The 12354-nt window shown below is 38.4% G+C and overlaps 1 protein-coding gene across 1 annotated transcript in view; it reads left to right on the top strand.

The window, feature by feature from the left end:
* The window catches only part of LOC102765826 (chromosome unknown open reading frame, human C11orf80), a 73160-nt gene that overhangs the window by 1725 nt on the left and 59081 nt on the right, over positions 1 to 12354 (top strand). Inside the window, exons 2-3 of the mRNA XM_006771684.2 lie at positions 2366 to 2498; positions 6255 to 6308. Of these exons, the coding sequence (XP_006771747.1) occupies positions 2366 to 2498; positions 6255 to 6308 (187 nt within the window). The remainder of the gene's footprint in view (positions 1 to 2365; positions 2499 to 6254; positions 6309 to 12354) is intronic.

Genomic DNA, 12354 nt, shown 5'->3' with positions numbered 1-12354 from the left:
CCTTGTGCGAAATGGAGGGGACGGCTGTGGCTGTCTGTGAGGTGATGATGCCGGGAAGGGAGACAAAGCAGAGGGTTGTCTACGAGAAGCGGGGCTTTGGGAGACCTCGCGAAGTTCGGGCAGAGGGGCGTGGCCTTGCCTGAGGGGGCAAAGGAAAGTTCGGGAACGATAGGATTCTGTGCCGATCAGCCTGCCGCGCACAGGGCTGTGAGGAGCGATGAGGCCCGGGTGTGGGAGCCCCGGGTGTGGGGGCCTGGGCAGTGAAGCACCGGGGGTCTCGGAGGGGTAGTTACTCAGCCGAGGGAAGGCCACACGCTGCCGCCCCGCGTCACAGCTGAGAAAACCGAGGCCCAGGAAGTGGAACTGTTCGGCGAACAGTCGCGGTTGCCCGGGTTAGGGCATGGGTGCCATCCTCAGGGGCCCCCATCCAGTGCCGGGAGGGCCGTGGACAGAAGGGACAGGACCAACCCATGCGAAACGGGAGAGAGGGGAGCGGTTGTGGGCCCTCGGTCAGCCCAGGTGCGGGTGGCTTCCTGGGTCCTGGCCGGGAGCCGCCGGGTGAGGGATGGAAGGCCGCACCCAGCTCTGACCACAGCACGGACCAGACACAATTCCTGCTCTGGGAGGTGGGACTGAGCCCCTGGCACCGGCCAGCACCACTTGTCATCCATGACGGCCCTTCCACAGCCGTTCTCGTGTTGAATTCTTTTTTTTTTTTTTAAATATCATCCATGAGAGAAACATCGGATCAGCTGCCTCCTGCACACCCCCCACTGGGGATGTACCTGCCCTTGACCAGAATCGAACCTGGGACCTTTCAGAAGCTCTATCCACTGGGCCAAACCGGTTAGGGCTCAGGTTGATTCTTAGCTCCGGGCCTTGTCAGGGACACTAGGCCCAGGAGATAGCACGTAAGCTGCACACACGGGGTTCACCTGGCAGCAGGTAGAGTTCGTGGGCCTTCCTGCCGCCTTGGTTATCATCCAGGAAAGTGGGAGGATGAGATTTTACAGGCGACAGAACCTAGGACACAGCGCAGAGCCGCTGCCTCGGCCGGTCAGCGTTCATTTCCCATCTGTGCTCTCTCATTACCGATAAGGAAGCCGCGGATGCGAGGAGAGTTAGACTGCAAAGCCTGGAGGCCATCTTTGTAAACTCCGGTGCAAATTAGGACCTGAGTTCCCAAGTTCTCTTACTGAGATATGCTTTTTTTTTTTTTAAAGACGTAATCATTAGTATGGTACCTTCATGTGGAAGTGAGTGTCCACATTCATAAATAATGAACTAAATACAATATGTTTTATTTCAAATTTATCTCTTCAAGATTGAATGTTTCATCCAGACATCTTGGAGATCTGTTCAACTTAAAATACTGTGTGCAGTCTACTGCAGATGAGCTTATTAGAAACTAGAGGCCTGGTGCACAAAAATGTGTGCACTGCGGTGGGGGGAGGGGGTCCCTCAGCCCGGCCTGTGCCCTCTTGCAGTCTGGGACCCCTCGGGGGATGTCCATCTGTTGGCTTAGGCCCAATCCCCTGGGGACCTGGCAGCTGTCAATCTGGGCCAGCCGGCCAGGGGGAGGGACTGCGGGAGGTTGGGTGGCTGAGCAGAGCTCCCCCTGCGGGAGCGCACTGACCACCAGAGGGCAGCTCCTGCATTGAGCACCTGCCCCCTGGTGGTCAGTGTGTGTCATAGTGACCAGTCATTCCCAGTTGTTCTCCTGTTACGGTCAATTTGCATATTACCATTTTATTATAGGTAATATAGGATAATGGGTAATATTTATTAAGCATTTACTACATGCCAGGCACTGTATTAAGCAGTTTGCATGTTCAGCAGTAGCTGTATGTGGTTCTCATTTTTATAAATGAGGAAGCTGAGATCCAGAGCAATAAGTTCCCATGGTCACGTGCTAGAATTGGGGCATCAAGGTTAAAAAAGAGGCATCTACTTCCAGAGCCAGTGTTCTTAACTAGTATTATGACCCTCAGAAATGTTGATTTAATGAAAGCTAAAGATGAGTCATAACTTAATGTTTGGTTTTATTTGGGAAGAAAAAAAAAGAGACAGAAAAACAAATCCCCACTTAATTTTTCAAATTATTTCCAGATTAACTTATTCTTTGAATAAAGCAATTTGGTGTCTCCACTTGTCTTGTTGGGCATTGTGTTGAATTTCACTGTCTCCTTTAGGTCACTCCCCTAAGCTATTCTTCTGTTTAGACACAATGCTTTGTTCTGAACAAATGTAAATCTGACATTTTGCAAGCAAGATTATTTTTTGAAATTAAATTATTAACTATCATAATTTTATTATCATGATTTCTAAAGAAGATTGTGTTTTCTTTGAATTATGCCCTTTTCAGATTTTGAAATATTTAATAATTCACTGGAAGTGTGAAACAGCAAATGGAGCATTGCTAGAAGGACAGCTAGTGATTTCCATAGAAGCATTAAATTCTAAGCAACAGGAAAATACTCTTCATTGTGTAACAACTAGTAAGTGGAGGAAGAAAAATGTTGATTTCTCTATCTTTGATTGTCATGATTTATGTTATAGTTTACTTTAAAAATTCAATTAGTCATAATCTTTTATGTTACCACTTCAGGATTGTTCCATAGTTAAAAAACTTAAATGATTATGCAATAAGTATCTGCTGATAGATTTATAAATGTGTCATATAGGAAAACTTGAGTAGAATGACATCACAGGATCCTTTATTTTACTGGCTTAAGGTAAAATTGCTCAGAAATAATCTCACTCTTGCTTTTGGTTTTCACCTCTTTTACAGCAAAATGATATTACATTATATTTTATCTCCTTTCTTTCATGTCTAGCCTTTAGTAGTTGGAGAAGCCAAAAAAATAATGGAGGAAGAAAAGAAATAAAATGATGAATAGTGCATACTTTGATAATCCTAGCTTGCAGTTAGTTTGAAAATACATATCTCTTCCATTTGGCACTTATTCTTTTTGCCATTTTGCCTAAACTTTTCAGAGAAGCTAATGCATTGAGTGACTCTGAAACTAATTTTCTTGAACTTGTAAAGTGATAACTTCCTTGTTTGTTTGGGTTTTGGTGTGTGTGTGTGTGTGTGTGTGTGTGCGTGTAGATTTATTGAAGGATACTTTGGAATGAAGTTGTCCTAAAACCTTAGAGGAGGCAATCACCCTGAGTCCCAGTTGAGATTGGGTAGTACTGTAGGCTCTACAAGACATTTTCTCACCTGAACCATAATCATATGTCTTCTCTTTGTGTACCTGTCAGTAAACATCCTCAAGAGAGGTATGATAGGTTGGTTTGCTTCTACTCTACATGAATTCCACTCAGACTGGACGTAGTTTCCACCATTCATGAGAGAGATGGTTAGCTATGTGGCTAGATTGATGTTGGTCTATATATGGTTGTTTTAGATTATGCATTGATTCTAATCCAGTAAACTCTTGCTAATATAAACTTGATTTCACTCAAAGCAAAGGACTTGAGCCACACTATCTTTTGGCAAGAAACCCATTCCAAAGGTATTTTGAGCCTAATGGATTTCCTCAACCCATGTAGTATAGGGAGCATTTCCCTGGACTGTCTCTGATCTCTCTGTACTTATTTTCCTTCCTTCCTTCCTTCCTTCCTTCCTTCCTTCCTTCCTTTCTTCCTTCCTTCCTTTGGTAGGAGGAAAGGTGATATATGCTTCTCACAAAATATTCAACATTACAGAAGTATATATTATGGAAAGCGAGACTTTCTGATAATCTTACCTCTTGTTATAATTATTAAATAGCATTCAATATATATTCTTCTAGATTTTTTTCTGTTCACGTGGTCATAGTCTCACCAGGTAGATAGAATATTACTTATGTAGGGCTGCTGTAACGAAGTACCACAAACTGGGTGTCTTAAAACAAATAAAGGTATTCCCTCACAGTTACGGAGCTAAAAGTCCAAAATCAAAGTATCAGTAGGTTTGGTTCCTTTTTTGGAGGCTCTGAGGGAGAAATCTATTCCATGTCTCTCTCCTAACTTCTGGCAGGTCCTTGGTGTTTCTTGACTTGTAGACATATCACTCCAATCTCTGCATCTGTCTTCACCTGATGTTAATCTGTGTCTGTGTCTTCTTATAAGGATACCACTGGGATTTAGGGTCACCTTAATCTGGTACCACCTCATCTTAACTTGATGACATCCTTATTTCCAAATAAGGACATATTCACAAGTACTGGGGCTTTCCAGGCTGGTGTGGCTCAGTGGTTGAGCATTGACCCATAAACCAAGAAGTCACTGGTTCAAGTCCTGGTCAGGGCACGTGCCCAGGTTGCAGGCTCAATACCCAGTAGGGGCATGCAAGATCGATGGTGTTTGTCTCTCATCAATATTTCTCTCTATCACATTCCCTTTCTCTCTTTCAAAAAAAATTAAAACATATTTTTAAAAAGTGACAGGTATTGGGGCTTAGTTCTTCAAAATCTCTAAAAGAGGCACAAAATTCAACTTTCCAGTAAACCAGCAAATTTTATTACTGGAATGATCCATCCATGAGAAGCTGAGAAATGCTTACATGGTTTCTTTCCATCAGTAATTGTTGAAGGCTTTAACAAGTGTTATTTGTTACATTGTTTCCCACCATGTGTGCTACAGGATGTTTATATGAGTTAGGAGAAAGGAGCTAATGTAGTCATCTACATTTGGGGAATGCCAGTTCAAATCAAGGAGTTTTTTTTTTTAAATTACAGTTTACAATATTATTTTGTATTAGTATCAGGTGTACAGCATAGCAGTTAGAGTCTGTTAGACAATCAAATACTTTACAAAGTGGAATCTAAAGTGTCATTACTTTAGATCTTCTCAGAGCCTTTAATATGCCATCGTGGACTGTGAATCATTCAAAACGGGTTATGTATAACATTTCCTAAACATATTTGACCTTATAGCTCTTTAAAAATTTTTTGTTTTTTAAGATCATTTGTTCTACAGAGGGAATTTTGGGGAATGCTGTTGCTCTAAAAATGTGTTCTACAAATTAGTCTCTACTGTCATCTTTGAATGACAGCACTTTAATACAGAAACAGAAGTATAGCTGAAAATTGGGGGATGGATGGAGTGTAGGATGATTATTTTCCTTAAGCATGTGCACCAAAAGTGCCCATTTTCAACAGTTGTTGACATGATACTTCTTAAAACTAAGAGAAGGTGTTAGAAGAAAAGTGTGACATGCAATTGAAAAATATCATGAACATGCTGCAATACATACAGATTTTGTTAATTTTTCTTGTTAATGTTTTAGCTCCTCACAAATCACTAGTATAGATCTACTCCTACATGCCATCCCTGTCCCAATGACCCACTGTTCTTTAAGATATGGCCAGTGTATGCCTGTGAGGAACACTAAGAAAAAAAATAGATGATTGTCTCTTATTAAATGTTCTATGCTACTTGGACTTATGCCTTTTGAAGTATGTACCATTTGTCCAGATCTTTCAAAATCTAGGACATTGCTTATCTAATAGGACTTTTTGTGATAATGGGAATGTTCTATATCTGTGCTACTCAGTACAGTAGCCATTAGTCACATTCTCAACCTTTTTTCCCTACTTAAAGAATACAACTTTCTTGAGGGATAGACACATTTGGCAGTGATTATTAGATTCTTAATTATCAGATCACATTCTTCAGTGAGAGGACATATTCAATTTGGAAAAAAGCATCCATGTAGTTCTCATCGTTTTTCCCTTCTTAGGGTATGCTTTTTCCTTCACCTTCTTCCCATGAAGAATTATTGCTCCAAATGTCCTAATGTTCCAATTTAGAACTCTAGATACAGAGAATTCTTACCTGATAGTCTAATAAAGTATTTTTTTACTAATGAGTAAATTGGTTAAAAGAAAGCCAAAAACTTTTATTGAATCTTACACTGGAATATGGGTTATTGGCATGATATACTCTATTTACTAGCTACAGTTTGCAGTCTTTCTAAATCCCTTTCCTACTGGGAATAGTAATATCCAAAGAAACAGTACTGGTATTGAATATAAGTGAAAAGACTTGCTATTTGGTCCCATCTCCAAGAAGTTATTCTGCCCCCAAACAGTCATATGATTTCATAATTTTTCTTTGAGGCCTCCATTTTTACTGAACTCATTAGTAGTGGTCACCTTTTTTATGTTGTGTCTATAAGCCGTATTTTTAGGTCCCATTTGATTCTTTAGATAAAATCCATTTAATTGTTTTATTTATGATATTTTCTTGTTTGTTTTTTATAGTTGCTTCTGCAGAAAGCATTTATGGTGGTTTGTTCTACAGGAACTTCCTAAAAGGTAAAGAATTACCCATTTTCCATGAGACTAAAAGCCATGTCCAATATAAGGGAATGGTTTTATCATCATTGTTAATACTAGAGAGAAGATAATGAATTGAGTATAGTTTATGGAATAATCACCTATTTATTTTGTTTATACAGGCATTAAGACAGTTTGTTTCATGTTGACTTAATGTAATTGTTATTTAAAAAATCAAAGCAATTATATGCATATTTATTTAATCATATTTTAAAAATATGATTAAAATCAATATATTTTATTGATTTTTTACAGAGAGGAAGGGAGAGGGATAGAGAGTTAGAAACATCAATGAGAGAGAAACATCGATCAGCTACCTCCTGCACAGCCCCCACTGGGGATGTGCCCGCAACCAAGGTACATGCCCTTGATCAGAATCGAACCTAGGACCCTTCAGTCCGCAAGCCGACGCTCTATCCACTGAGCCAAACCGGTCAGGGCTATTTAATCATATTTTTATAGTCTTGTGATGAAGTGGAGATGGCTTTTGTCCAAAGAGGAAGTACTGCACATCAAGTACACAATAAAAATTGAGTCTTAATCATATTTAGTAGCCAACGTTAGCCTGTTTTCTCTTCAGCTGTTAGGATTCTTAATACTACCAACATCCACTCAATATTGCTATTTATTCTTACTAATTAGCAACAGAAATGACTCATTGAAGCTCACAAAAGAAATTGTCCAAAACCAGAATTTGAATCCCTTATCTTTCTAGCTTATGCATCAGTCATTATGCCTTTATTACTATTGTTATTTATTTAGCATTCCTTAATATTTTCAAACTGCTTTAAATTGGTCCATTCACAGCCCTAACTGGTTTAGCTCAGTAGATAGAGCGTTAGTCTGTGGACTGAAAGGTCCCAGGTTCGATTCTGGTCAAGGGCATGTACCTTGGTTGCAGGCACATCCCTAGTAGGAGGTGTGTAGGAGGCAGCTGATCAATGTTTCTCTCTCATTGATGTTTTTAACTCTCTATCCCTCTCCCTTCCTCTCTGTAAAAAATTAATAAAATATATTTAATAAATAAATAAATAAATTGGTCCATTCACAAATCTTTATATTCTTTAATTAGCTTCATCAGGAAGTCTCTGATGGCTGATTCATTAACCATCAGATTTTCTGATGCTAAAGAATTACATACTTATACAAAATTAACAGTGTGCCTCTGAGTTTAGTTCGTTAACTATGTTATATCTACTTTATTGCTCAGTTGATTTCTCTCTGCCTAAAAGAAGGTCTGATCTCTCTTTAGGGGAACTGTACTAGTATATTGTAGAGCCATTCAACATCAGTTTCCTTTAGTTTTCAATCTATTCTATCAAGGTTGTATCAAGGTACATTTTCTCTGGACCTGGAGTACTTCAGATCAATTCCTATACAAACAGGCTCATATTTCTGGGTGTTTTATTTATGCTAGATTAATAAATAATAATCAAGAAAACCTCCCTATTTTCCTACTCTTTAATGGTTTGTGTTCTGTTTTTTGTTTTCTTTCTTCTTTGGTCCCTAACTAGTTATACTTTTATCCAGTAAACCTTTATTGAACATCTTGTCACAAGGAAGTCATAGGGAGAGGTAGCTCTGAAAATAAAATACAATGCTATAAGTACTAGTATGGAGGTATGTATGTTCTAGGTGCTTATTTGGTAACTTAGAAGATATGTCCCTAAGCCCTGCCCAGGTAGCTCAGTTGGTTAGCACAGCATCCCAACATGCCAAGGTTGTGGGTTCAATCCCAGGTCAGGGCATATACAAGAATCAATCAATGGCCCTGGTTGGTATGCTCATTTGGTTGGAGCGTTGTACCATACACCAAAGAGTTGCAGGTTCAGTTCCCAGTCAGGGCACGTATCTGGGTTGCAGGTTCCATTACAGGTCAGGGATCATGCAGGAGGCAGCCAATCAATGTTTCATACATTTATGCTTTTTTCTCTCTCCCCCTCTCACTCTAAAAATCAATGGAAACATATCACCGGGTGTGGATTTTAAAATAAAAACATAGCCCTAACTGGTTTGGCTCAGTGGATAGAGCATTGGCCTGCGGACTCGAGGGTCCCAGGTTCGATTTCGGTCAAGGGCATGTACCTTGGTTGTGAGCACATACCCAGTAGGGGGTGTGCAGGAGGCAGCTGATCGATGATTCTCTCTCATCGATGTTTCTAGCTCTATATCCCTCTCCCTTCCTCTCTGTAAAAAAATCAATAAAACATATTAAAAAATAATCAACCAATGAATATATAAATAAGTGGAACAACAAATCGATGTTTTTTTCTCTCTCTAAAAATAAATATTTTTTAAAAAGATATTCTTCTAAAGTTCAGTAACCATTATGACTTTCTTCCCTTCATTATTCTGCATCATTATTCTACATTTACTTCAGATAGCTTTGATACTTTTGGGACTTTAATGATCATTTCTATGCTAATGAAACTTAGTTTTTTCCCCTTTTTATTACTAACATGTTTCTGGCTTTTATTGTCAATTAGACTATTATTCCATTTGAAAGTCCCTCTGAAAAATCATGTGTGACATGTCTAAAAAGGGGTTCATTTTCTTGAAAACTAATTTGCTGTATAATAGCTGCATTTCTTGCAGTGATATAGCACTAACATTCTCATAATTCTACAGGCTTCAATTTTTGACTTTTCTTTGGCTTCTCCATTATCTAATCGAATTGATTTTTTGTTAATTTTGCTTTTTATACTATAGAATTATTATATATTAAAATATATATTAATTAAAACAGGACTTTACGTTCTTCTTGATTGCTTATTAGAATATAATACCTCCGACCAGATTTGAGGTCCTCTGTGAATTAGAATAATTTTCTATACTTTGAAGGATGATGCCCATTAAGATAAATTCTTGTGTTTAAAAATTCTCATTATTTTATATTATTATATGTACTAGAGACCCGATGCATAAAAATTTGTGCAAGAGTAGGCCTTCTTTCCCCCGGCTGCTGGTACCAGCTTCCCTCTGGCACCTGGGACCTGGGCTTTGCTCCGGCCTCAGCTTCATCTGGAAGGACGTCCGGAATGATACCCATAAGGACGTTCAGTCTAATTAGCATATTACCCTTTTGTTACTATAGATTGCCAGTGTGCGTCATGTCTACCAGATGGTCGGATGGACGGATGGTCACTTACTGATATGACACTGATTATATATATAGATTATGCTGCATTATACACTTGTCTATGTAGAAATCCATTTATATATTAATTTATTTATATGTTTATCCATTTATATAGAACCACTTCTATCATAAATATCTATTTGGTGAAACATGATGGTTTTAGTTTGCCCTTTTTGCCTAGGTCTAGAACAGCCGTGGGCAAACTATGGCCCGCAGGCCGGATCCGGCCCGTTTGAAATGAATAAAACTATTGAAAAAAAAGACCGTACCCTTTTATGTAATGATGTTTACTTTGAATTTATATTAGTTCACACAAACACTCCATCCATGCTTTTGTTCCAGCCCTCCGGTCCAGTTTAAGAACCCATTGTGGCCCTCGAGTCAAACCGTTTGCCCACCCCTGGTCTAGAAGCTACTTTCTATCATGTCCTTACTCTAGTGAAGAAAAGATGAAAAGAAAGAGTGGAAGAGAATGATGAGATGGGGGAATATGAAAAAAAGCCACATATATAGGTCTCTATTTTGTTGTTTCTTTGTTGCCTCTTCTATTCATATTATTTTGATTGATTTTATCTCACTTTTCCTTTTTATTGAATTTACTGATATGACACTGATTAAATTATACAGATTTTAAGCATAAATTCCACAACACATCATCTGTACACTGTATTGTGTGTTCACCACCCCATGTCAAGCCTCCTTCTATCACTATTTATCTCCCCTATATTCCACACCCCTCCCCGCAAGTCACCACATTTATCTTTTTAAATATCTCCTCAAGCCCTAGCCGGTTTGGCTCAGTGGATAGAGCATTGGCCGGAAGGGTCCTGAGTTTGATTTTGGTCAAGGGCACATGCCCAGGTTGCAGGTATGTGCCCTAGTAGGGGACGTGCAGGGGGCAACCAGTCAGTGTTTCTCTCTCATCATTGATGTTTCTGTCTTTCTCTCCCCTCTCCTTTCCTCTCTGAAATCAATAAAAATATGTTTTAAAAATAAAAAATAAAATAAATGTCTCCTCATTCCCATATTTATTGGCATAATTTAACTCTTTACTAAAATGCAGTTTGGCATTCATTTAAAAAAATATTCTAGTGTTTGTCCCAAATCAGAAAATGTATGGCTTTTTTATTTTATTTTATTATTATTATTTTTTAAAATATATTTTATTGATTTTTTACAGAGAGGAAGGGAGAGGGACAGAGAGTTAGAAACATCAATGAGAGAGAAACATCGATCAGCTGCCTCCTGCACACCCCCTACTGGGGATGTGCCTGCAACCAGGGTACATGCCCTTGACCGGAATCGAACCTGGGACCCCTCAGTCCACAGGCCGATGCTCTATCCACTGAGCATACAGTCAGGGCAGTATGGCTTTTTTTAATTATTATTATTCAAAACACTAATAAGAGTTAACAGTCCTTGTAAATAGGGGAGATAGCTTTGCTGTTGACATATGGTTATATGGTAATGATAGTTCAGTTTTAGCTTTTATCCTGTACTTCACCCTTTTGGCATCACAGAGCCTATTTTTTTGGCTAAAAAGTTTAGTTTTGTTTGTAGTCTTTGTTAATTTGTTGGAAAGGAAATGAGGAGTGGTGCTTTTTGTACATTAGATTGACAGGTCCAGGCTTGCTCAACATTGAGTGAGAAACTCACAACGGTGAACTCTTGGATTTCTGACTTACTTTTAATTTTTAAATCTGAGATTCTCATATTCAAAGATTAAAAAGATAGAATTTTATATCTTCCAAGGTCAACAACTCTAAGTGCAATACATATCTAACACTTTTTCCGTCAGGAGTTCATTTTGTAGACATGATCTCATTCATTCTTGAATAAGGTAGGTCAGACTTAAGTATTATTACCATTTCAGTTTCAGAGACGGGGAAACTGAGATTTATTTCAGCTTCATATTTAGAAGTAAAGAAGAGTTTGTGGACTCACAGGTCATTGGTTACCCTGTAAATCCATACTTAATCTTCAAGCTTTTGATATGTTCTAAACAGTCTCTTACTGCCAGATTTGCGTAACACATGACAAGATTTTATAAAGAGAAGATTAAGTGAAGATCAAATAAGTTAAAATAAATGAATTTGTCTTCTTTTGCTTCCTTAATATTTCTTTACTCCTTTCCTTATTAAGGTTATCTAATCATACCTCACTATTGAGAAATGTTCAAGATTTTATGTGAATTTTGTTATATTTATTCCTATTATAGTTTTTGTTGCTATTACAAATGGTATTCATTTTTAATTTTGATAGTTTAGCTGTAGATTCTCTTGGATCCTCTATATAGACCAGTGATGGTGAACTTATGACACGCGAACTCATTTTTTTGGTTGATTTTTCTTTGTTAAATGGCATTTAAATATATAAAATAAATATCAAAAATGTAAGTCTTTGTTTTACTATGGTTGCAAATATCAAAAAATTTCTATATGTGACATGGCACCAGAGTTAAGTTTTTCAAAATGCTGACACGCCGAGCTCAAAAGATTCACCATCACTGATATAGACAATCAAAGCATCTTTAAATTATGACAATTTTGTCAAAACTATTTTTCTTTGCTCTGTTTTGGGCATTTTCAAATGTCATAATTTCTGCCTTACATTGTTATTATTTTTGCTTTCAGCTGTTAATTGTATGTTGTAAGATTAAACTTTGCTTGTAGGGGTCAAGATACAAAGCTCTTGCATCTTAATCTACACTAATAAAAGAGAAACATGGTAATTGGCATACGACCGCTACCCTTTTCATTGGCTAATCAGGGTGATATGCAAATTAACTGCCAACTAAGATGGCAGTTAACTGCCAACAAAGATGGCGGTTAATTTGCATATGTAGGCACAATGCAGGGAGGCGAAAGGGAAAGCAGGAAGAAGCCC

The sequence above is a fragment of the Myotis davidii genome, unplaced genomic scaffold, assembly GCF_000327345.1.
Source record: "Myotis davidii unplaced genomic scaffold, ASM32734v1 scaffold425, whole genome shotgun sequence".
In the NCBI taxonomy this organism is placed as follows: Eukaryota; Metazoa; Chordata; class Mammalia; order Chiroptera; family Vespertilionidae; genus Myotis; species Myotis davidii.
This window is presented reverse-complemented; position numbering and strand designations above follow the sequence as displayed.